The sequence below is a fragment of the Palaemon carinicauda genome, chromosome 4 (genome assembly GCF_036898095.1).
Source record: "Palaemon carinicauda isolate YSFRI2023 chromosome 4, ASM3689809v2, whole genome shotgun sequence".
Classification (NCBI taxonomy): Eukaryota; Metazoa; Arthropoda; class Malacostraca; order Decapoda; family Palaemonidae; genus Palaemon; species Palaemon carinicauda.
In genome coordinates, this window is record NC_090728.1 from 176,239,735 (window position 1) to 176,265,274 (window position 25,540).

Here is a 25,540-nt window from a genome sequence, read left to right on the forward strand (position 1 = left end):
CGTGTCTTCCTGTGAAATTTATTTTTGTATTAAGCATATCTAGTTAACCTTATTTCCATGGCCAAGATTGTCTTATCAATTTCTCTAATATAAAGCTGTGAGGCATTCCCTACAATAAATCTAATTTTTCCTTTCTTTTTTATATTGTTTCCTTTATCAATTCCCTCCTTTTAAATTTCTTTTCTCCAGAGTCCTTTTCCCCAAGTTCTTAATTCTTACATTTTTTATTTTATAGTTGCACAAATTTCTTCCATGATACTACCCTATGATGAATATAGTACTTTCCATTTGGGTTGGGCAATTGATCTCCATTCATTTCTCTGATGATTTTTTCTTTCATCAGAGTTTATGATATTATGGAACAGCATTATTTTCTTATTGTTTATTCTAAAGCACATTGCATATTTCTGTTTCGGCTATGATGCCCCAGTATAGAAAACTTAATAGTTGATCATACATACTTTTTTATTTCATATTGTAGGTCGTCCAGACACTTCATTGCTTTATCTTTCCTTTCAACCAAAGTCTCTAAATTAGCCATTATTGTTGGTATAACCACCGTTTCATTTATTTTACAGACAATGCCATTTTTTCCAACTCTCCTCATTTCTCTACGTTTACATATTTCTTGGACTATGTATATACTGTACATAATCCATTAGCCTTTCTTATGTATGTACCCTATTCCTCGTTGCTCATTCCACAAAACTATGATTATGGGCACAATATTAGATGTGTAGGTGCAAAGCGCGATAATCTGCAGAAAGTTAATTGTCATTCATTGCCGCCTATACATACTTTTATTTCTAACTCCCATAACATGTATGATATTTTGGGCAACTTCTTTAGTTGGTGATTCTGACTTCCTTAATTTTATGTCACTGCTTCTAAATTCTCACTCTGCTGTATCATATATCTCGATTCTTCGTCCGTATCTTCCCGTGCCTATTTTTTATGTCTTTGTATGGCACCACTAAATAACCTCCCTTTTTGTCTTCAAAATTCCTCATACTCTCTATTTTAACCGTTCCACCACTTGCATTATTCGTATTTCGTAATCGTGTTTCACTTATTGCTACTATAGTAATATCGGAACTTTCGTTTAGCAAACTCGTCTCTGCACTTCAGTTGCGTTAAGCATTGTTTATCTATCACTTTGAAATTATTTGTCTTTTTTAACATTGTTCTTTCTCGTGTGCCGTTCCGTGTTCCATGTTCAACGTTCTATTCTTTGCTCCTACGTTGTGTATCTCCCACCTCCCAGTCCTCTCTTGTCCCCTGTTCCCTGAGAAGTTTCCTGTTTGTTTTCATCGTCCATCCATTTTCTCCTATACTTTGTATTACTTTGAGCTCTTCCTTAAGTTTTGGCATTGCCTTTCTTTTTTCGTCACATCCTTTGTAACTTTACACTCTTCCTCAAGGGGTTTTGTTAATGTTTTAGTTTTAAGCACTTTCGGCATTTTCTATTCAATTTCTTCCTTTTGTATTCTAATTAAAACTGACCTAGGTCACCCATTTCCCCTTAATTTGGTTATCAACAATCTTATTACCTGCTCCATTTCTTCTAATTCTAAACTATTTCTGAAAACATCATCATATCATTTAGTATCCTCGATTTTTCTTTTCATCTGCTTTCTCACTTTTCTCCTCTGGAATATTATACAACACTAATTTACACGTTTTTCACGGTTTTCTTCTTCTTCTTCTTCTTCTTCTTCTTCTTCTTCTTCTTCTTCTTCTTCTTCTTCTTCTTCTAGTTCCTGCATTGCTTTTGTTTTAACTGCTATTTGATCTTATGCTTGAACACTTGAAGATATCTATACAGCAAGCACAGCCATCCGAAAACAACACAAAGCCAGTATGAAAATTTCGATTGAGAAAGTAGTTAGACAGGGAGACCCCGTTTCTCTTAAATTATTCACAGCTTGCCAAGAAGTTTTTAAGAATTTAGATTGGGAAAATTTAGGAATTAATATTAATGGGGAATACCTTAACAACTTAAGATTTACAGATAACAGCGTTCTATTCAGTGAATCATGAGAGGAATTACAGAAGGTGATAAAAAATTTTAATAGAGAAAGCAAAAATGTAGGACTGAAGGGAATATGAGTAAAACTAAGATTACGTTCAATGAAAATGCAGAGACAACAAATAAGAATTAGGGACAAGCCTCTAGAGATTCTTAATTAATATACGTACTTAGGACAGACAATAAGTGTTTCCCCCCAGGACAGGAGACCGAAATTAAAAAAAAGGGATAAGCATGGGATGAAAAGCTTTTGGTAAACAAAATGCGATTATGAAACATAAAATGCCAATGTCTCTAAAAAGAAACATATTTAACGAGAAAGCACTACCAGTATTAACTTATGCATCAGAAACTTGGAGCCTTACTAAAGCTTAAGAACATAAGCTAGTTACAACTCAAAGAGTTACGGAAAGAATGATGATGAAAATAACACAAAGAGACAGAAAAAAAGCAACATGGATACGCTAGCAAACTAAAGAAGAGGATACTTTAACAACTTGTAAGAAAAAGAAATGGACATGGGTAGGACATATAATGAGAATGACAGATAACAGGTGGACATTAAGAATAACAGGAGTTACTATAGATTGTAAAAGAAACAGAGGAAGGAAGAAAAGACGATGAATCGACAAACTAAGGAAGTTGGCGGTCGTGGACTGGCACAGAGAGACCATAACAGCTGCAAATGGAAGGACAGGTCTAAGGCCTTTGTTCTGCAGTGGATTAGTAACGGCTAAGGATTATGATGATGAATTACCCCTACGTTCCAGAGTCTTTCTGTTTTACCCTATCGTTTATTGTTGCCTACTCACAACTCTCGTTTTTTTTTATACGTTACTTTTACTTTTACTTTTATGGGTTTATTTCTCGCCCTCCATCAGACACTAAGAGTCTGTTCAGGCGGGCCTTGATGTGGGAAAATAATTTCTTTCCAGTTTATATTTTGCTCTGTATCTTTTCAGTTATTCGCTAGCATTTGTATTCAGGCTTAATAGCTTTCTGATCACTATTATAACACTTTCCAAAGAGATAAGTCTTCAGGTTTTTCTTGAAAGCTGCCACATTTTTGCTATTCTTGACATCAAGTGGAAGGTCGTTGAAGAGTCTCGGTGCAGCATAACAAAAAGTTCTTCCTCCTATTGCATGATTCACACTAATTTCGAATAGTCTATATGGGTCATCAGCATGTCTAACTCTTACAGCAGCGCTAGTGGCTTGAGGGTAGGGGGACCAAACAATCACAAAGATATTTAGGCTTATCACTTGTAAGTGCTTTGTGAGTCAACAAACAAATCTTAAATTCAATTCTAGTCTTAAGAGGTAACCAATGTAGATCGATCAGTGCAGGAGTTATTCTCTCCCGAAATTTAATGCCTTTTATCAGTCTAGCCGCCTGGTTTTGCACATTTTGAAGCTTTCTTAGCAGTGTATTAGGCAATTTATAGTACAGAGAATTGCAATTATCAAGCCTTGATATTACGTGACTCATCACTAAAATTTTTGTACTGCCCTCTGTTAAATATTTTATAATAAATGCTATGTTTCTCAGATGATAGTTACACACTTTCACTGTATTCACTATTTGATCCCTCATTGACAAATTACAATCTATCAGTACACCCAAATTTTTCACAACAGGCACAATCCTAACATCAGTGTCACCAATTTTTATACTTTGGATTAACTGGTAATTCTTCAAAGCCACCTTTGTGCCAAAAACATACATTCTGTTTTATCATCATTTAATTTAAGCTTTTTCCTCTGCATCCATGTTTTTTATTTCAGTCATTATCTCATCAATTTTCTTCTTTGTATCTTGTGTTGTTGAAATTGAAAGGTAGAACTGAGTATCATCTGCGTATAGTTTAAAGCCCACTTTTTGTCTTTTCTTTCTGATTCGCTGAGTTTTATGATCAGCATTTTACTTCTTTCTTCTAACTCATTTAGTTTAATTTAACTATATTTTTGCTTTTTTGAAGTTATTGCAGGGCCAGATTAAATCTGCATGCTCTGTAAGTGCTTTATAATACAAAAAGCTCCTACTAGACATTCGAAAGACAAGATAGTAAGGCTTTCAAGAGGAAACCGGCAACTGTCTTGTTCTATGAGTACTTCGAGCAATGTGCGGTGCGAAATGCTGAATGGCTTGGAATGTATATGATAAAATGACTGAATGGCCCTTGCAGTATAGAACCAAAAAAGCAGCCTTTAAATTAAAAGCACGTACCAAAATTCATACTCGTCACATTTGAACCCTTCAATTATTTTTACTTTATTTTTGCAGTCATTGTATATACTACTACTTGGTGTAATCATTCTCTATTACATATACTGCTATCACTTACGTTTTTCTTTTTTTCCTTTTCTCTTACTAGAACACATCCACGTTTTTTTTTCTATTTGCTTGTTCACTCTTTGTTCTGCAGCACTTTTATCAATTCGCATCTACAACGTTTTGTCAATTTTTTAACATACGTTGCCTGCTGTCTTCTTATTCTTCTTCTTCAAAGAACTTATTAATAGGGCATACGAGAACTGATCGCTGCCTAAAGCGAATGCAAACAACGCATGCGCAGTAATTCACAATTTCAGTGTTGCCATTTCAGGGAAGTTTCCCACAAATTTGTGGGAGAAATAACCTCACGTGGGATGATAGCATTTGGATAGCGTATTATTATTATTATTATTATTATTATTATTATTATTATTATTATTATTATTATTATTATTATTATTATTATTACTTGCTGAGCTACAACCCTAGTTGGAGAAGCAGGATGCTATAAGCTCAAGGACCCCAACAGGGAAGATAGTCAAGTGAGGTAAGGAAACAAGGAAAAATAAAATATTTTAAGAACAGTGACAACATTTAAATAAATATTTTATATATAACTATAAAAAACTCAACAAAACAAAAGTAAGAGAAACAAGATAGAAATAGTGTGTCCGAGTGCACCCTCAAGCAAGAGAACTCTACCCCAAAACAGTGGATGACCATGGTAGCCTACAGAGGCCATGACACTACCCAAGACTAGAGAACAATGTTTGATGTTGGAGTGTCCTTCTCCTAGAGGAGCTGCTTACCATAGCTAAAGAGTCTCTTCTACCCTTACCAAGAGGAAAGTAGCCACTGACAATTACAGTGCAGTAGTTAACCCCTTGTGTGAAGAAGCATTGTTTGGTAATCTCAGTGTTGACTGGTGTATGAGGACAGAGGAGAATCTGTAAAGAATAGGCCAGAACTATTCGGTGTATTTGTAGGCAAAGGGAAAGCGCAAGGAAGTCCATTCTAATTTCCATGGACATTTTGTAAGTTCAAGAATACCTCGGGGTGTCATGAAAGGTCAAAGTTTGTCTTTAATAGAATTTTTTTATAGGAATTTATCATTATTATGGGAGGATTCGTGTAAGAACGAAGTTTTATTCAGAATAAGTGGGAGCATTTTATGGGAAACTCTTATTGTCATGGATTTCTTTTTTCTTGTGGAAATACCCAAGACCTTGGTGCTGTTCATTCTTTTGAAAATGTGAGTATATGGTTAAATTCGCAATACTAAAACAATAAAAAAGAAAGATGAAAATAATTTTCTTCTGAGTTTTCAGAAAAGTGTTTAGGGTGGGTTTCCTGTGCATTACACGTTTGGACTTAAGCTCAACAGTCTGTTTATACTCGCCGGGCTGATAAACAGGCCAAAGACGCTTCTAATCATTGAAATGGGATGCTGCTTCCAATGAACATCAATCACACAAATAGTGTATTAGTTGATGCCTACTAAGATGACATGAATAAGCTTTATTTGCTATTTCGAAAAATCTTGAAGAAAGTAAAGTTACTAAAATTTTTTAGTCACAGAATGCGGATGTAACCAAAATAACTCAAGATATTTCAATGTATGAAGCAGTCAATCCAAGGCATTTGTCAAAATAATCTGATGTAAACCTTCCATTTAAATCTTTCTGGATTGTCTTGCCACGTGGAGCAATGAACTTTGGTCATGAATTCCAGATTTTGCTACGGATTTTTCTCAAGATATCCTCAAATCAAGTATGTTAAGGAAAGATGCAGAACTTTAGTATTTGGACCCATTAACCAATAGTTCAGACGCGCTTACCAAAAAATACAGGCATTACCTTAATGTTGAAAAAAATATTCACCCATCCATTACTATACATCCCATATTGAAGATTCTATTGCCCCAATTCAGCAAGGTACAAGTCAACATAATAATGACTTGCCCAATGAATGGAATGCGATTGGCTTTCAGCAGGAGAAGCAGTTTCCAAATGTATCTAGCCTTGCTTTTTCGTTATGAAGTTTGTCATTTTCTAATGACTCTGTCGAGAGAAATTTCTCTCAAATGCATGTACTTCGTTCTAAGTTGAGAAATCGCCTTAGAATAAGTTCTGTAGATCGGCATTAGGAGTAATCCGTCACAACACCATATGGGTCCAACGCATTGCCGAGCTTGAACTTTGATTCTTCTCAGAATATGTTAATAGATTTTTTTTCTTTCTTTTTTATGACAATGGGCTCCGTAGAAGAGAAGGATATTTTTTACTTGCCTTCCATTCCGAATAGTTGATGTGACAAGTAAGCAAAGAATGAGAAGTCTTATTTTTTTTTATTATTATTGTTGTAGATTAAGCTGGCAGATTTTCTTATGCAAAGCAGTTGAGCAGCGTTTTATTTAGTTATGTAGGGATGATTAAATTTCTTAGATTTTTGGTACAATTGTTTTTTATATTTTTCTAATTATTTTATGCATTTCTTATTGTAATAGGCTACGGAGTTAAAAATTTACGTGAACAGTTACCAATTTACTACGGTTATTGATTTATAACTAAAATCTACCAGGTTTTTTATATTTACTAATTTTACTTGTGTATATAATTCTGGCTGTATGATGTCATTAAGAAATAAATGATTGCTAAGTTTGTGGGATTTTTCATGACTCATTTTCCAATCGTGTGATTTGTGGGAAAGGAATAAAAATCCATGGGAATTTCAATTGAGATAAATGGCAACACTGATATACAATCTGTCTGCCAAAAGTAAACAATGAAATTAGAAAATAAAGTGGCGTAAACATTTTAGTCATCCGATCCGTAAGTTATTAGACTCCAGCCCTCATTAATATTCTTTAAGGGATATTTTCATAGTTTTGTCACACAAGAAAATCCTATGCACTACAGGACCTACGAGATCTGGTTGTTGTAAACATATTTAGGTAATTAGAGTGACAACGTATTCCGCATTACTTTTCAAATCAACATTATTGAAGCACTAAGAAAAAGAGAAAGTCAATTTATTCTTGAAAAACTTACTGCTTTGTCATTGGGAGGGTAGCCTTTGTAGTTTATTGGGATTGACTGAAAAAAACTACATTTTACCAGGGAAACTAACACCACATAACCTAAGGTTTCCCCCATCTAACCTAACCCACCTTGGAGATCTACGTCCTACTGCGACTACCTTATTCTTAGATTAACCTGTTCCAACAAATTACATTCACTTCAGCTCTCTATTCCTACACAATCGTTATCATGAAATAAATTCACCCTTTGGTTTCATTGTAGTGTATTACAGGGCGATGTAACCTAGGTAAACAACTACTTTTTCTTACAGAAAAAATTACGCTCTCTTCGAAAATGACACTCGTTCCCGTCGCAAATGAATAGTTTCAGAAATATATATACATCTATATCCTCCGATAATGGGGGACCCCCAGTGGGAACTCGGGGTTTTGGGTGGGGAAAACATACTGGGGAATCGATATATAAACGTAAAACAAGCCTTTTCTTCTCTATTCATTACCTTCTTGAAATTATAATAACCGGAGGAAAATACAAAACAGTATATCTGAATAAACTTTGGAGGCGCCGTTACAAAGATTGTGTCATGAAAAAATACAGTAACCAGTGCTGCCAACGTCCGATGTAGATCAAATGTTATTTTGTGACCTGTCATACTACTAGGCTAGGTTAGGTGGGTTTGTTAGGTTCTGTGCCCTTTTTGTACTTTTTATATATTGGGTAAAACATATGGAGAAATTATTTAAAATACGTATGGAAATATCTATCATTGCTATCGTTAGTAATGTCAGCGTGCCGTTGGTAACTCTGTGTACCATACGTCAACGTTGGTAACACTGTGTATTATTGGTAACGTTGCCAATGTTATCGTTCGCAGTACATTTGTAAGAGAAGTGACACCGTGCAACTTAAAGTTAGCCAAATTGGTTGATCTGTTTGTTTCCGATTGAAATGAACATCAAATTCGGTTAAATCACGTTATTTACTTTAGGAAAACATATATTTTCTGTTCGAAATCTCACCCTGTAGTACAATAAAAAATTACCGGGAAAGTTCTCATGCAACCGTCATTACATTCATACTTGCTAACCAATCTATGATTAGCCTTGAAGCGTACTGAAAAATGTGAGCCTTCTACTGTTAACCCTTTTACCCCCAGGCTATTTGGAAATTTCCAACCCTTAACCCCCAGGGGGTTATTTTTTTCCCAGCACATTTTGCAGTATATATATTTTTTTTAAATTCCTCTAACAGCCTTAATTTTTGTCATAGAGAGGTCAGGTTGGTCTCATTCTCTTGGAAAATGCCTGAATTTTCTCAAAAAATTATCAAAAATATGAAAAAAAAAATTTTTTCAATATTAAACTTACCCGGTGATCATATAGCTGTCAGCTCTGCTGCCCGACAGAAAAACCTAAGGACGAAATACGCCAGCGATCGCTATACAGGTGGGGGTGTACATCAACAGCGCCATCTGTCAAGCAGGTACTCAAGTACTCCATGTCAACACAGAACCAATTTTCTCTCTGTCGTGCCACCGGCAAGACCTACTAAATACGCTGTTGTTTTCTGGATTGATTTTCTCGTTATTTGGTGAAGTATTCATTTCTGGTTATTAGCTATCGCTGTGCAGAAGTTATCTTCAATACTTCCTTGCATTCTTTTATTGGATTTTGGATTATTTGTTGGCGACTTGGATAGATTTTGAATTCCCCCCTTTGACTAATTCAAGATGTCTGACCCTTCTCAAGTCCCCAAGTACAGGAAGTGTAGCGCTAGGGACTGTTCAAGGCGTCTTCCGAAGGCCTCTATCGATCCGCACACCGTTTGTTCCAATTGTAGGGGTAAAGCCTGTCAATTGGAAGATCGATGTGAGGAATGCGTTGGGCTTTCGGAATTCGATTTTCAAGAATTCCTGAAATATGCACGTAGGTTAGAGAAGGATAGAATCAGGAGGAGTTCCTCTCGCTCAGTTGATTTTTCCTCTCCCCATGCCCCACAACCTATTCCTTCCCCTGTAGTGGTTGCTCCTGACCCCCCTGCTAGCTCTCAACCTTCTATGGCAGATATGATGCGTGCCATCCAGGCTCTGGGTGAGAGAGTCGAGTCATTGGCGAATGACCGCAATCAACTCATGGCTGACGTCAGGGAGTTGAAAGGTAAAAGTGCAGTGGGAAGTGAAGTGAGTGTTAGTGCAGTGAAAAGTGTCAGTGTTACGAATGAGGGTGCGTCTGTTCGTGCCTGTCGTCCTCCCAGTCCGGGACCTCTTGCAAGCTCCCAAGCCCAGGGGAGAAGCAATGTCGTACGACCAAAGGGTTCGACAGGCTTTAATCAGCGGACAGACGTTCTCTCCGTGGTTTCGGACGTATCTTGCCTAGATCGTCCCACCCACAAGAAGACGAGTGAGCCCGTTCATTCCTCGTCTGCGGAAGAGGTTTCTCGCCAGAAACGATGGACCAAGGTCTCACGGCCTCTTAAACGCAAGGTCCCTTCCGAGCAAGTCCAACGGCCCAGGTGTAGCCACTGGGTCAGTTCGGACTCGCTGCAGTCCTCCGACGATTGCACTCCTCCTAAGAGAGGCAAAGTGGTACCGCAACAGGCATTAACTCCGTCTGTTGCCGCACCAGCTGCTGTAGACCCTAAGTGGTCTTTGCTACAGTCTATGCAGACTCAGTTAGCTTCCTTTATGCAGGAGTATCGTGCGGAGAAGGTTGACGCTGCACCCGTTAGCCTACAACCTACCACGGTTGTGCGCCCAGCAGACGCTGAGGCTGCCTGCTCCCACACTCCAGCCGTGAGAGCTCCACCACCCATGCGCAGTCGACCCTGCCAGACGCATGTTGACGTTCACCGACGCACGGAACCCTCCGTTGACGTGCGTGTGCTACCACAACAACAGGAGGGTGGAGTTCAGTTGCCGTGTTTTGACGCGGTGCGTCAGCCTCCGCAACCCACGGTGGTCTCCGCTATCCGACCTCAGTCAGGAGTAGACGCTTTGCGTCCCCACTCAGCTACGGTTGTTGCCAGTTCTCAGACTAACCAACAGTTCCTTGACGTTGGGTCCAGTGCAGCCACGCATGCACCCGTGCTGCCGGACTCAGCCGTTCAGCTTTTGCCGCCTACTTTGCCGCTTCCTCCTCAACATTCAGACGATGGACTCTCTGATGATGAAGAAGCTGCACATCTTGACGACCAACACTCGGACATCGACGAACCCAAGACCACGCCTCCCTCCTTAGACTTTAGGAAAGTGCTTGCGCTGTTCAAGGATTTATATCCGGATCAGTTTGTGTCTGCAGCACCACGCTCGCCTCCCTCTGAGTTCGCTTTAGGCATGCAATCAGCAACACCTGCCTTTACGAAGCTCGTACTCGCTCGCTCGTCCAAGAGAGCTTTAAGGGTACTGGGAGAGTGGTTGCAGTCCAAAAAGCAACTTGGGAAGACAACCTTCATGTTTCCCCCGGCCAAGCTTGCTTCCAGATCTAGCGTCTGGTATGCCACGGGAGAAGTTCTGCCCAGGGCGACTTCTCAAGTCTGGTAGACTCTCCCCGCAGGCTAGCTATGAGACGCTCCAAGATTTGCTGGACTCCTTCGGATTTGGACCATTTTATGAAAGGAGTTTTCCGTGCATTCGAAGTCTTTAACTTCTTGGACTGGTGTTTGGGAGCGTTGAGCAGGAAGACCTCACCTTCTGATAAGGAAACTTCCATGCTCATTATGTCCTGCATGGACAAAGCCATACGGGATGGTTCTAGTGAGCTTGCGGCTTCTTTCGTGTCCGGGGTCCTCAAGAAGCGGGATCACCTTTGCTCCTTCTTGTCTGCTGGAGTCACCCCATGTCAAAAGTCGGAACTCTTGTTTGCTCCGCTCTCGAAGTGTCTCTTCCCTGAAGAGTTGATCAAGGAGATTGCCGCCTCCTTGATCCAGAAAGACACTCATGACCTGGTGGCGTCATCCGCACGCAAAGTCACCCCTTTGCCTTCCGTGCCTAGACCCAGGATGGACACTCCAGCTTCAAGGTTCATTCCGCCCTTTCGTGGCAGAGCCTCCAGCAGAGGAGGTGCTCGTGCCGAAAGTCAACGTGGGAGCAAGAAGAAGGGTTCCAAGTCCTCTAGAGGCAGAGTCTGACTGCCACCTTCTTCAGACAGCAGTGGGAGCCAGGCTCAAGAACTACTGGCAGGCCTGGGAGAACAGGGGCGCAGACGCACAGTCTGTGAAGTTACTCAGAGAGGGGTACAGGATTCCATTCTTGCGCAAGCCCCCTCTAGCAACAACTCCCATCGACCTCTCTCCCAGGTACAGAGAGGAGGACAAGAGGCTAGCTTTACAGCAAGAGGTGTCTCTCTTACTTCAAAAGGGAGCGGTAGTCATAGTCCGGGACCATCAATCCCCGGGCTTCTACAACCGTCTCTTCATAGTGGCGAAGAAGACAGGAGGGTGGAGACCGGTGCTAGACGTCAGTGCTCTGAATGTCTTTGTCACAAAGCAGACGTTCACCATGGAGACGACAAAGTCGGTTCTAGCATCGGTCAGGAAGGAAGACTGGATGGTCTCGTTAGACCTAAAGGACGCTTACTTTCACGTCCCCATCCACCCAGATTCCCAACCTTTTCTAAGGTTCGTCTTCGGGAAGGTTGTATACCAGTTCCAAGCCCTGTGCTTTGGCCTAAGCACGGCACCTCTAGTGTTTACCAAACTGATGAGGAATATTGCCAAATTCCTGCATTTAGCAGACATCAGAGCCTCCCTCTATTTGGACGACTGGCTTTTAAGAGCTGCGTCAAGTCGTCGCTGTCTGGAGAATCTAAATTGGACTCTGGATCTGACCAAGGAATTGGGTCTCCTGGTCAATATGGAAAAGTCCCAACTCGTCCCATCCCAAACTATTGTATACCTAGGAATGGAGATTCAGAGTCAAGCTTTTCGGGCTTTTCCGTCGGCCCCCAGAATCAGTCAAGCCCAAGAATGCATCCAGAACATGCTGAAGAAGGACCGATATTCAGTCAGACAGTGGATGAGTCTGATAGGGACGCTTTCATCACTGGACCAGTTCATCGCGTTAGGGAGACTCCACCTCCGACCCCTTCAATTTCATCTAGCTGTTCACTGGAGAAAGGACAAGACGCTAGAAGCGGTCTCGGTTCCTGTTTCCGAGAAGATGAAGTCTTCACTGACTTGGTGGAAGAACAACATTCTTCTCAGGGAGGGTCTGCCACTGGCTGTTCAGACCCCCGACCACCTTCTCTTCTCGGACGCATCGGACACGGGCTGGGGTGCGACGTTGGACGGTCGGGAATGCTCGGGCACGTGGAATACGGATCAAGTAACGTTGCACATCAACTGCAAGGAGCTACTGGCAGTTCATCTGGCCTTGAGAAGCTTCAAGTCCCTCCTTCTAGGCAAGGTGGTGGAGGTGAACTCCGACAACACCACAGCCTTGGCGTACATCTCCAAGCAAGGAGGGACTCATTCGATGACGTTGTACGAGATCGCAAGGGACCTCCTCACCTGGTCAAGAGATCGAAACATATCCCTAGTTACGAGGTTCATTCAAGGCGACATGAATGTCATGGCAGACCGCCTCAGCCGGAAGGGTCAAATCATCCCAACAGAGTGGACCCTTCACAAGAATGTATGCCACAGACTATGGGCCTTGTGGGGTCAGCCTACCATAGATCTGTTCGCAACCTCGATGACCAAGAGGCTCCCAATTTATTGCTCACCGATTCCGGACCCAGCAGCAGTTCACATAGATGCCTTTCTTCTGGATTGGTCCCATCTAGACCTTTATGCGTTCCCCCCGTTCAAGATTGTCAACAGAGTACTGCAGAAGTTCGCCTCTCACGAAGGGACAAGGTTGACGTTGGTTGCTCCCCTCTGGCCCGCGAGAGAATGGTTCACCGAGGTACTGCAATGGCTAGTAGACGTTCCCAGAACACTTCCTCTAAGAGTGGACCTTCTGCGTCAGCCGCATGTAAAGAAGGTACACCCAAACCTCCACGCTCTTCGTCTGACTGCCTTCAGACTATCGAAAGACTCTCGAGAGCTAGAGGCTTTTCGAAGGAGGCAGCCAGAGCGATTGCTAGAGCACGGAGGACATCCACTCTCAAAGTCTACCAGTCGAAGTGGGAAGTCTTCCGAAGCTGGTGCAAGTCGAAATCAGTATCCTCAACCAGTACCTCTGTAACTCAGATAGCTGACTTCCTTTTATACCTTAGGAAGGAAAGATCCCTTTCAGCTCCCACGATCAAGGGTTACAGAAGCATGTTGGCAGCAGTCTTCCGTCACAGAGGCTTAGATCTTTCCAACAACAAAGATCTACAGGACCTCCTTAAGTCTTTTGGACCTCAAAGGAGCGTCGGTTGGCCACACCAGGTTGGAACTTAGACGTGGTACTAAGATTCCTTATGTCAGCAAGGTTCGAACCACTTCAATCAGCCTCTTTTAAAGATCTCACTTTGAAAACTCTTTTCCTCGTCTGCTTAGCAACAGCTAAAAGAGTCAGTGAAATACACGCCTTCAGCAGGAACATTGGATTTACATCTGAAACGGCTACATGTTCCTTACAGCTTGGTTTTTTAGCTAAAAACGAACTTCCTTCTCGTCCTTGGCCCAAATCGTTCGATATTCCAAGCCTTGCTAATTTGGTTGGAAATGAACAAGAAAGAGTACTATGCCCTGTAAGAGCTCTTAAGTACTATTTGAGACGTACTAAACTATTACGTGGACAGTCAGAAGCTTTATGGTGCGCCATTAAGAAACCTTCTTTACCTATGTCGAAGAATGCAGTTTCTTATTATATCAGACTTTTGATTCGAGAAGCTCATTCCCATCTGAATGAGGAGGACCATGCTTTGCTGAAGGTAAGGACACATGAAGTTAGAGCTGTCGCAACTTCAGTGGCCTTCAAACAAAACAGATCTCTGCAGAGTGTAATGGATGCAACCTATTGGAGAAGCAAGTCAGTGTTCGCATCATTTTACCTTAAAGATGTCCAGTCTCTTTACGAGAACTGCTACACCCTGGGACCATTCGTAGCAGCGAGTGCAGTAGTGGGTGAGGGCTCAACCACTACATTCCCCTAATCCCATATCCTTTTTAATCTTTCTCTTTAAATGCTTTTATTGTTGTTTTTTGGGTTGTTCGGAAGGCTAAGAAGCCTTTCGCATCCTGGTTGATTTGGCGGGTGGTCAAATTCTTTCTTGAGAAGCGCCTAGATTAAAGGTTTTGATGAGGTCCTTTAGTATGGGTTGCAACCCTTTATAGTTTAGCTCCTAGGAGTCGCTCAGCATCCTATGAGGATCGCGAGGCTCAGTAAGGAAGACGTACTTAAAAAAGGCAGAGTAATTGTTCAAGTCGACTTCCTTACCAGGTACTTATTAATTTTATGGTTGTTATTTTGAATAACTGCTAAAATGAAATACGAAATACTTAGCTCTTAATGTTAACATATATGCTGGTCTCTACCCACCCCCCTGGGTGTGAATCAGCTATATGATCACCGGGTAAGTTTAATATTGAAAAATGTTATTTTCATTAGTAAAATAAATTTTTGAATATACTTACCCGGTGATCATAAATTAAAGGACCCACCCTTCCTCCCCAATAGAGACCCAGTGGGCCGAGGAGAAAATTGGTTCTGTGTTGACATGGAGTACTTGAGTACCTGCTCGACAGATGGCGCTGTTGATGTACACCCCCACCTGTATAGCGATCGCTGGCGTATTTCGTCCTTAGGTTTTTCTGTCGGGCAGCAGAGCTGACAGCTATATGATCACCGGGTAAGTATATTCAAAAATTTATTTTACTAATGAAAATAACATTTTATAGCATTTTTTTGCAATGACGTACCGGTACGTCCATGGGGGTAAAAGGGTTATGTGCCCCACGTAAAATGTTGCCATAGAGCAATTACTTTCCATTTACAACTTAGGCGTAACAAGAGTGTTGTCAAATGATTTTCCTATAATTTCTATACTAGTAAAAATGTTATTACAGAGATAACAGCTTGACACATGCATTTAAAGTTTTAATTGTAATATCATGTTGAAGGCGGGTACCGAGTAATTCGCAGTGAACGTAATGATATGTGGGTGATGCTTAATAGATTAAACTTCTCTTCATGTCTCTGTAGTCCTTTTGATAGACCTATAGTATAGATGAAAAATAAGATTGAGTCTAGTACACTTACCTGGGGCTACCCCTCTCTTTAATAGTTCATATGATGAGTGAGAATTTCCAATTTGTTCACAGTAGTTTCTCTCAACCAAGTAATCTTTTAAATACTGTACTTTAAAGTTTAATCTTCAATACCAATGAACTGTAAGGCAATTTTATCAAAAAAACGATTGATATCAATGTACCATATTTGTTCTCCATCATTTCTAGCAGATCATTTACATTGAGCATATAGCTGTCTCTGTAGAATATAATTGTCGGTATGCTGACTAATAGTTTGGCAATGCTTTGTTTCTTTCTAAATGAGTAACTAGTTCTTCAAGAATTACATACAGTGAACCCTCGCTACTTCGCGGTTCAACCATCGCGGATTCACCACTTCGCGGATTTTTTTCATAACGCATGTATATACATATATCGCGGATTTTCCGGAAATTTTGAAAATACCGCGATGTGACCGATGGTGCGAGATAGGAGAAAGTAAGGAAAATTGAATCATGATTGATTTTCAATATAAATGAAACTTTGAGGAGCAACAAAGATATCATTTGTTAGAGAGATAGAGAGAGGTAAGGAATGGGAGGTAGGGAAAAGTAGCCCACAGAGAGAGAGAGAGAGAGAGAGAGAGAGAGTGTGTGTGTGTGTGTGTGTGTGTGTGTGTGTGTGTTGTTTTAAATGTAATAAACAAAAAAATTTTTATAGGTTATAACACATTGGTGCTTATGTAATATCAACTGTATACTGTAGACGGTTTGAATAACTTAAGAAATGAGCGGCAGCTAGACGTCAGCTGATCTAATCACAGCCAAAAGTAAAACAAAAAGAAGTCAACAATACAGTACTCGATTTTTAAAACACACCCGAAATTTAAAAACAAAAGTACATGCTTTCTTAATGTGCAATTAACTATTTAAAGAGTAGCAATTTTCTAGAATAAAATGATGTTTCCCAAAAAATGGTGATTTGCTGATAAAATCGGATGCCGTATTTTTAGCAACGATTGAAATGGATGTAAACTCGGCATAATTTTTTCATTTCGTATTTAATTGACACTAAGAAAACTAATTTTAGTTTCTTCATCTATATGTAAGTATTGTATAACACGAAGAGAGAGAGAGAGAGAGAGAGAGAGAGAGAGAGAGAGAGAGAGAGAGAGAGAGAGAGAGAGAGAGAGAGAGAGAGAGAGAATGAATCAGCTGTTGTAATTGAATGCCGTGTTTTTGTTTCATGAGAATTTCATCGCCACGACTATAACAAAAACATACTGTACTGAACTTTACAGTATTATACAGACTACTGTAATATGATAAAGTAAAATATTTGTAATAACCTATTTTATATGAAATGGGGCTATTTTTTTTGTTTAAAATTTACATTTACGTACGTAAAACAACTCTCTCTCTCTCTCTCTCTCTCTCTCTCTCTCTCTCTCTCTCTCTCGTAAATTGTTTTCCTGCTTTGCTACGTATGTATGATTTTATATAGATACGGTAAATAGTATTTGTAATAACATATTTTCTAAAAGCTTTTATGTAATATCATTATTTATCACTTTCATCATGCGCGTTAAATGCCTTCGTTTGTTTACTGAGCGTACTTTATTACGCCGTCGTTTCAGGCGGCGTCATAAAGAAAAACATTTCATTTGGAAGTCCTAAGAAAAATTAATTAAAACATTGGTAATAACAAAATCAACATACTGTACTGAATAATCAATATAATCGATGCAAAAACTAACCTATACACAGATGCGTAAATGCGTTTGTTTCTTCATTATGATCAGAGATAAACGTAAACAAAACATTGGTTGCCATTTTTTATCGTGCTTTGTGGCGTGTTTAGGAAACGCATGATATAAAATCGCCTTTAATATTTGTGCCTGTTTTAGTTTAGGGTACTGTAGTACATGCATTAAGTGTTCTGTACATTAAAGGGTTAGTTTGTTAACAGTACTACGTACAAGGGAAGGTTTTAAAAGTCTGAATATACATGTTAAATAAATAGGTAAATATGGTGTCACTACTTCGCGGATTTTCACCTATCGCGGCCGGGTCTGGAACCTATCTACCGCGATAAACGAGGGTTCACTGTACATGTATTCCAAAAATTTAAATAAAGGATATACAGTATCCGAAATAGGTCTGTATGAACTTAATTCCTGATAATCTAGAGTACTTTTCAGATAAAGTGTAACTATAACCACTTTCTCAGATTTAGGAAGTTTACACATATCAATGCTATTATTCTCTATTCTTGTACAGTAATTATTTTGGCTAGACTAGAAAAGTTTTCTACTCCAATTACTTTGCACAATACTATTGTTATTGAATCAATGCACAATTTGTTTTCTGTGCCCCATTTATAATCTTGATTATTTCATCGTTAAATATATTAAATCTTTTTAAGCTTATTTTTTTATCCATTACATCATAAATCTGGTATAGACTATCAGTAAAAGATCCAATTAAATATTCAATTTTGTTTTTAAAGAATTTCAGAAATTTATTATTCAGTCATATAGAGAAAAATGCTAAAATAGCCAGCACTCATCCATTTCTTTTAGGGAATAACAATTTCGCTAGAAACTAGAGTATTTTATCAACCATAGTTTCATTATATATAAATAGAAATGAGAAAATAATTAAGTGGGAGTTTTGATAATTTCAACTTCTATGTAACACTGAGGCTGTAGGCCTTAAACTAAACATGACTGTGCTGTATATTGAGCTTTTTGTTATTTAAACAATAAAAAATTACTCCCGTTGCAGTTACGAGTCTACAGTACTGTTGCAGTGAAGAGGGAGATGGGTAGCAGCGATCATAAAAAGAAAAAGAAGAAAAGTCGGTCAAAATCACGAAGCAGAGACAGACGACGGTAGGTGTAGAAGACTAGTATATCCTACTTTTAAGTTCATACTACAGTATAACCTCGGCTAGCTTATGCTGGGTTAAGGCGTTACTGTACTCTGTATAATGTAGGAACACATAAAACTTTACTATTAAGGTTAAGATATGGTTAGGTCAAGTTATGTTAAATTACTGTAGTTCATTGTTACTTAGTTTTGGAACTGTGACCCAACCACCTACTAACGCTTCCTATGTTCTAGGATAGATTAGAATTTAACAAAGGTTATGAGGTTTAATACTTGTGGTGCATGGAGAGATATATATGGTAATTCTACAATTTAAACTAGCCAAGGATACTGCATTGAATTTTTCTTTTCTTTAATGTCTGTTTTCTTTACACTAAATAGGATATGAGAAATTTCACCTGCTATACATACATTACCTCTGTGTCCCTGGGAAAAGTATCGTTTTTGTTCTATGCACTCTATTCAATCATATCTAATACTTGTTAGATTTTTAATTTGTTCCGTAGCTGAAATACAAACCACGCTGTTTAATATGGGTAATTATTTTCGGCGTAGCTGAAATGACGAGCCATTAGAATTTTAACAAGGTTTTACTACCCCACCGCTAGTTAGCGGGGGTTAGGGAGGGTAGCTTGCTAACCCCCCCCCCCCCCCCCCACACACACACACACACCTGTGCTTGAGCTCACTTTGCTCTCGGCTCGGGTGGTAGTCGGACGTGTCCGCTGTCACCCTCGCCTTCTTTGACAGCCATTGTTAATGCGTTTTGCTTTTCCTTTGACAGGTGTGCGTGAAGTTGGCCTCTGCTATGCGAAAGTGTCCTGGATTACCCGACCGCCCTTGTGGCACGTATATGTCGGCGTTCGAGACGGACCCTCACACCCTATGTCCTTATTGTAGGGGCCAGCGGTGTGATAGAAATAAAGTGTGTGGTGAGTGTAGGGAGTGGTCTACCTCCCAGTGGGAGAGGTTTTCTCAGCGCTGGAAGAAGAAGTCTAGACGGAATATTTCTCCTTTGAAGGTTTTTTTGAAAGGAGAAAATCCCAAGGGCTCTTCTTCCGTGGCCCAAACCTCCTCCGAAGCTCCTACTCGATTGGTTTCTACCGAGAAACTGTCGAGTGGTAGCGTAGGCCATAGTTCTGTTGACCAATCTCGGGGTTTGGGAGAGGGAGTTGCCTCCCATAGCGAGGCAGCTCCTCCTCCTCCCCGGGGGGAGGATTTAAATATGCCTGTGTCTAATAATGATTTGTTTCAGCTTTGGGCTTCCTTGGGGCTTGAGGGCTCGTCCTCCAAGGAAGCCTTGTTTGACATGATCAGGTTGGGGGCAGCTGTCAAACAATCGCCGACTTTAGCAGAGGTTGATCCTCTGTCTATCGTCGACGTTGTCGTGGCAGAGGCTTCCGATGAGTTATATCAAACCTCTGTTCGTGATGATCCTGATGTAGCTGAAGGCTGAGTTCCCCCCTCTGAACATCCTTCGAGGGAGGAACTAAGTCCAATGGTCTCTCCTGCCGGTGATTCTCCCCCTCAGGGGAGTTCACTCACAGAGACTCCTCTTCGGAGGACTGCTGATGGTCAGCCCGCTGACCCCATGGCCCCCAGAGGGCGTATAAGGCGTAAAGCTCGCCTTCCTCTTCGCCGTAGAGGCCTTCCTTCACCTCACAAGGGTGTTAGGAGGCGCCTATTCGGTTCATCGTCACCGCTGTCCGCTGCAGAGGAACCTTGCCGTCATTCTCCGACATCTACCAGCTACAACCCTGGACCTCTCTGCAGATCGTTCACGATCTCCTTCGGTGGAAGGTCGTCCTTACAAAGGGCACGCTGACCTTCCACCTGCCAGACCTGCTGACCTGCCGTCGCCATTCCTGGCTGCTGACGTGCTGTGGGCGCCAACACATCCCGTTGTAAAACGGGCAACGGTTCCTTCGGGGCATCAAGGGCGTACGCACAAGTTAGTGCATATGTCCCTTACCGCCAGGTCTACCCTAGGCGCCAACAATCACCTGCGCGCAAGCGCTCGTCAACAGAAGTTGCTCCTGTTAAAGCGCCCCAGCGCTCACCTGCGCGTCAGCGCTCACATGCGCACCAGTGGTTACCTGCGCGCCAGCGCTCTCCAGATCTCCAGCGCGCTACTGCGTGCCCTCATCCTGCTGCGCGCCAGCGCTCGCCTACGCGCCAGCGCTCGCCTACGCGCCAGCGCTCGCCTGCGCGCCCACGATCTTCTGACCTGGGTGCAGAGGGGAAGTTAACCTCTTCCCCTGCTCGCCAGCGCTTAGCAACGCGCCATCGGTCCCCGCCTGCGCGCCATCCTTCACCAGCGCGTAGTCTCCGACGCGCGCCCACGAGGTTGCGCATGCGCGCCCACGCCCATCACCACAGCCAGATGTGCGTTCTCATGCGCGCCCGCAGGCAAGGTATAAGTCTCCTGCGCGCGCCCCCCCCCCTAACGTTATTGCCCGCACGGGCTCTTCGGCCGGACTCTGCGCTCCCGCACGCGAACAGTCGCCTTCGCGCACGAGCGCTTATTCATCCTTCAGCGCGCCCTCTGCCTTCTCCAGCCCGCGCCCTCGCCATCGCCCTCGCGTGCGCGTGAACAGTCTACAGCGCGCGACCCAGGGCAATTCCCATCGCGCGAGCGCCAGCACGCTCCCCAGCGCAAAGCTGCAGGACAACGCGCGGCCAGGTCATCATTGTCACGTCCCCCCCCCTGCAAGCGCAGAACAGCGCGCTCGCCGGTGGGAGGGAGGATTCCGGATAGGTCCAGGGACTTTTCTCCTTCATCTTTTCAGGCGAACCCCCCTTTGGTAACTCCTCCTAGGGATCGAACGATCCTCTTCCCTCCAGAGGGAGTTTCCGACAGCACAGCTGTCAGTCAGCAGCCTTGGTTTGGGTCCCTGGTCAGAGCGGTCATGCAGGCTTTTAAGCCTGTTCTCTCTGAGCTGGGTCACAAATCATTGGCAGCTTCTACTCCCCTGAAGAGGAAGAGAGGAGTGTCTGACGTGGTAACTTCTCCGAGGGCGAAGCTGACTCCTCGTAAGTCCTTGAGGAAGGCCTCCTCACCCCCCCAGACTTTCACTCCCTCCCCTTCGGACAAAGATTTCCCGTCCTCAGGGGAGTCACGCGAGGTGAGGCGTTCCCCCATCGCAACAATGAGGGAAACCCCACCTCGCACTGGAAAGTCTTCTCGGGTAGGGGTGGAGAAGAGCCTCCCACCATCGCTGTTGGAGTCCTGCATCCCTCCCAGGAGGGAATCGAAGGACTCCAAGACGTTGCCAAAGTCATCTTCAAGGATTAGACCGGAGCCAGCCAAGCACTCAGAGAACGTCCACGAGTCCCCCCAAGAAGAGCCTTTAGGGACAGGAGACTTCGCTGCTAGCCCTTCAGGAGGGGAGCTGCAGGAGTCAGAGCATGCGTTCTGGCAGGTTCTGACCCTTATGAGGAATCTCAATGGGTTTGCGGATCCAGAGATTCCTCCTCATGAGGGCAAAGACGCGGTCTTGGACCGAGTCCTTGGGACTCAAAAACCCTCAAAGGCCAGTGCGACTTTGCCCTATTCTCAAGGGGTTAAGAGTGCCAGAGACAAGGTCGAAGCCCAGCTCTCCGAGCTTGCCTCCTCCAGCCGATCCAGCGCCGGCAACAAACTCCTCCTACCTCCTCGTGTCCATCAGAGGAGGTACTTTGACATCGTGGAGGAGACTTGTTTAGCTCTTCCCCTACACCACTCTTCTCTTTGGAAGAGCTTACTAGGGGAGTCCCTCTAGAGAGACTCTCCAACCGGCAGGTCTCGTTCTCGGCAACGGAGATCCTTAGCCAGGAGAAGGTAGCGAAGTGTGCCATGCAGGCAACTTCGTGGCTGGACATCTGGCTAGGGTCCCTGGGCATCCTGTTACGTTCAGAGGACTTGTCCAAAGAAAGTACCAGGAAGGCCATGGAGACCTTTTTACTCTCGGGCACTCGAACAATCGAGTTTCTAGCCCACCAAGTCTCGAACTTGTGGACTAATACCATCTTGAAACGTCGAGATGTAGTGTCTGAGAGATTGTTATTATTATTATTATTACTATCCAAGCTACAACCCTAGTTGGAAAAGCAAGATGCTATAAGCCCAGGGGCTCCAACAGGGAAAAATAGCCCAGTGAGGAAAGGAAATAAGGAAATAAATAAATGAAGAGAACAAATTAACAATAAATCATTCTAAAAACAGTAACAACGTCAAAACAGACATGTCATATATAAACTATTAACAGCATCAAAAACAAATATGTCATACATAAACTATAAAAGACTCATGTCCATCAAAAGGTCCCCAATACCGAGATCAGCAGGCTCAGACATTCTTGCGTTATGGGGAAGAACTTGTTCGAGCCTAAGGACGTGGAGCAGGCGGCTGAGAGGTGGAGGAAGTCCAACCAAGACTCTCTCCTACATAGGGCTCTAACATTGAAGCCCTATAAACCTCCAGCACCCCAGCAACCACGTCCTTCCAAGACCACAAGACCGGCAGCTACAGCGAAGACGACGGTGTCTAAGCCCTTTCCTGTCAAGGACAAGAAAGGCAAAAAGTCCTCCAGGGTAGGAAAGAATCCTCGAGGGAGCAGCTGAGGCTGTAAACGCTAGGATTGGCAATCCCCCTGCATGTCCACCAGTGGGGGGATGCCTACAAAGTTGCGCAAACAGGTTGCAGCAACTCGGGGCCGATTCCTGGACGATTTCCATAATCAGTCAAGGATATCGCGTCCCGTTCACAACATCTCTACCTCCCCTGACAGCGAATCCAGTGTCGTTGAGCTCCCTTGCCATGGGATCGGCAAGGGGGCAAGCCCTTCGGGCAGAAGTCCAGACCATGTTGAAGAAGGGCGCTCTCCAAGAGGTTGTCAACGGGTCCCCAGGCTTCTTCAGTCGACTCTTTCTTGTAAAGAAGGCGTCTGGAGGCTGGAGACCAGTCATCGACCTCTCAGCTCTCAACAGGTTTGTCAAGCAAACTCCGTTCAGCATGGAGACCGCAGACACGGTCAGACTTGCAGTGAGACCGCAAGACTTCATGTGTACACTGGACCTGAAGGACGCGTACTTCCAGATCCCAGTCCATCCGTCTTCAAGGAAGTACTTAAGATTCAGCCTAGACAACAAGGTGTACCAGTTCAAGGTGCTGTGTTTCGGTCTCTCCACAGCACCACAGGTTTTCACCAGAGTGTTCACCCTAATATCGTCGTGGGCACACAGGATCGGCATCCGTCTCCTCCGTTATCTGGACGACTGGCTGATCCTAGCAGACTCGGAGTCAGCCCTTCTTCGACACCGAGACAAACTTCTGGGACTTTGCCAAGATCTAGGGATCATGGTAAATCTCGAGAAGTCCTCTCTGCTTCCCACTCAAAGACTGGTATATCTAGGCATGATTATAGACACCAATCTCCACAAAGCCTTCCCATCAGACGACAGGATAGCAAGGCTGAGGAGGGTCGCAAGTCCTTTCCTCAGACGAGAAGAGCTTCCAGCCCAATCGTGGTTACGTCTCCTCGGTCACCTCTCATCCTTGGCCCGTGTAGTTCCCAACGGTCGCATCAGGATGAGATCCCTCCAATGGCGACTCAAGTCCCGGTGGAATCAGGGTCACGATTCCCCGGACGTTATGATCCCTCTGGGTCCTGCAGAACAGACGAACCTTCAGTGGTGGGTGACAGACGAGAACCTACGAAGGGGAGTGGATCTTCTCGTCCTCCCCCCAGATTTGATGCTGTTTTCGGACGCCTCAAAGAAAGGGTGGGGGGCCCACGTTCTGCAACACAGGACCTCTGGCCTGTGGTCAGAATCAGAAAAGTGCCTCCATATAAATCTGCTAGAAATGAAGGCCGTATTCCTGGCCCTTCAACAGTTCCAACAATACCTGGCGGGTCACTCTGTGGTGGTGATGAGCGACACCACAGTAGTGGCTTACATCAACAAGCAAGGAGGTACTTTTTCAAAGCAGCTATCCCATCTTGCAGTAGAGATACTGAGATGGACCCAAGCCCATTCGATTACACTATCAGCTCGCTTCATTCCAGGCAAGAGGAATGTGCTCGCCGACATTCTGAACAGAGCGTCTCAGATAGTGAGTACCGAGTGGTTTTTGGATTATCTAGTAGCCAAAAAAGTCCCGACTTTGTGGGGTTCCCCGACTGTGGATCTGTTCGCTACAGCGCTGAACTTCAAGCTTCCGCTGTACTGCTCCCCAGTCCCGGATCCCAAGGCGCTCTGGCAAGATGCCTTCCAACAATGGTGGGACAACATCGACGTATACGCCTTTCCCCCGTTCTGTCTGATGAGGAGGGTGCTCAACAAGACCAGATTATCTGTCAATCTTTTGATAACCCTTATAGCTCCGCTATGGCATCACGCGGAATGGTTTCCGGACCTTCTGCAACTCCTAACGGAACTTCCAAGAGAACTCCCTTCATGACACGAGCTACTCAAACAACCACATGCCAACATCTTCCACAAAGCCGTAGCTTCGCTACGACTTCACGCCTGGAGACTATCCAGCATCTCGCTGAGAGAGGATTTTCGCGACAAGTTGCGAGCAGGATGTCTGGACACCTGCGAAGGTCAGCCGCATCTGTCTACCAGGCAAAGTGGGGAGTCTTCTGTGGTTGGTGTCGTGGAAGGGGTATCTCTCCACTCGATGCCACTATTCCAGCAATAGCGGAGTTCTTCATGTATTTGCGGGAAGAAATGCGCCTTCCAGTCTCGGCGGTGAAAGGCTATCGCTCAGCCTTAAGTCTAGCCTTCAGGCTCAAAGGAGTAGACATTTCTTCCTCGCTTGAACTTTCCCTACTCATACGAAGTTATGAACTTACCTGCCCTCAGTCGGAAGTTAGACCTTCTCCATGGAACGTGGTTCGAGTTCTCAGGTCTCTTAAGATACCTCCCTACGAACCATTACGCCAGGCTTCAGATCGCCACCTAATTTGGAAGACGGTGTTCTTACTAGCTTTGGCCTCGGCCAAGCGAGTCGGTGAACTTCATGGTCTCTTATGACATCGCCCATTCAAGGGGATGGGGGGAGGTAATGTTCAGATTCGTCCCTGAGTTTATTGCTAAGACTCAGAATCCGGGAGTGCCGGACCCTTGGTTCGACTCCTTCCAGATTTCGAGTCTTCGTTCT

The 25,540-nt window shown here is 43.3% G+C and overlaps 1 protein-coding gene across 2 annotated transcripts in view; it reads left to right on the forward strand.

Annotated features, from left to right (window-relative positions):
* Window positions 1–7,015: 7,015 nt before the first annotated feature.
* cactin (cactin, spliceosome C complex subunit) overlaps window positions 7,016–25,540 on the forward strand; it is a 74,388-nt gene continuing 55,863 nt past the window's right edge. The window contains exons 1-2 of one of the 2 annotated variants that reach the window (XM_068372782.1): window positions 7,016–7,135; window positions 18,289–18,395. In XM_068372782.1, the coding sequence (XP_068228883.1) occupies window positions 18,325–18,395 (71 nt within the window). In that variant the 5' untranslated portion in view covers window positions 7,016–7,135; window positions 18,289–18,324. Of the gene's footprint in view, window positions 7,258–18,288; window positions 18,396–25,540 lie in introns of both variants that reach the window. The other variant, XM_068372783.1, reaches the window with a different exon arrangement.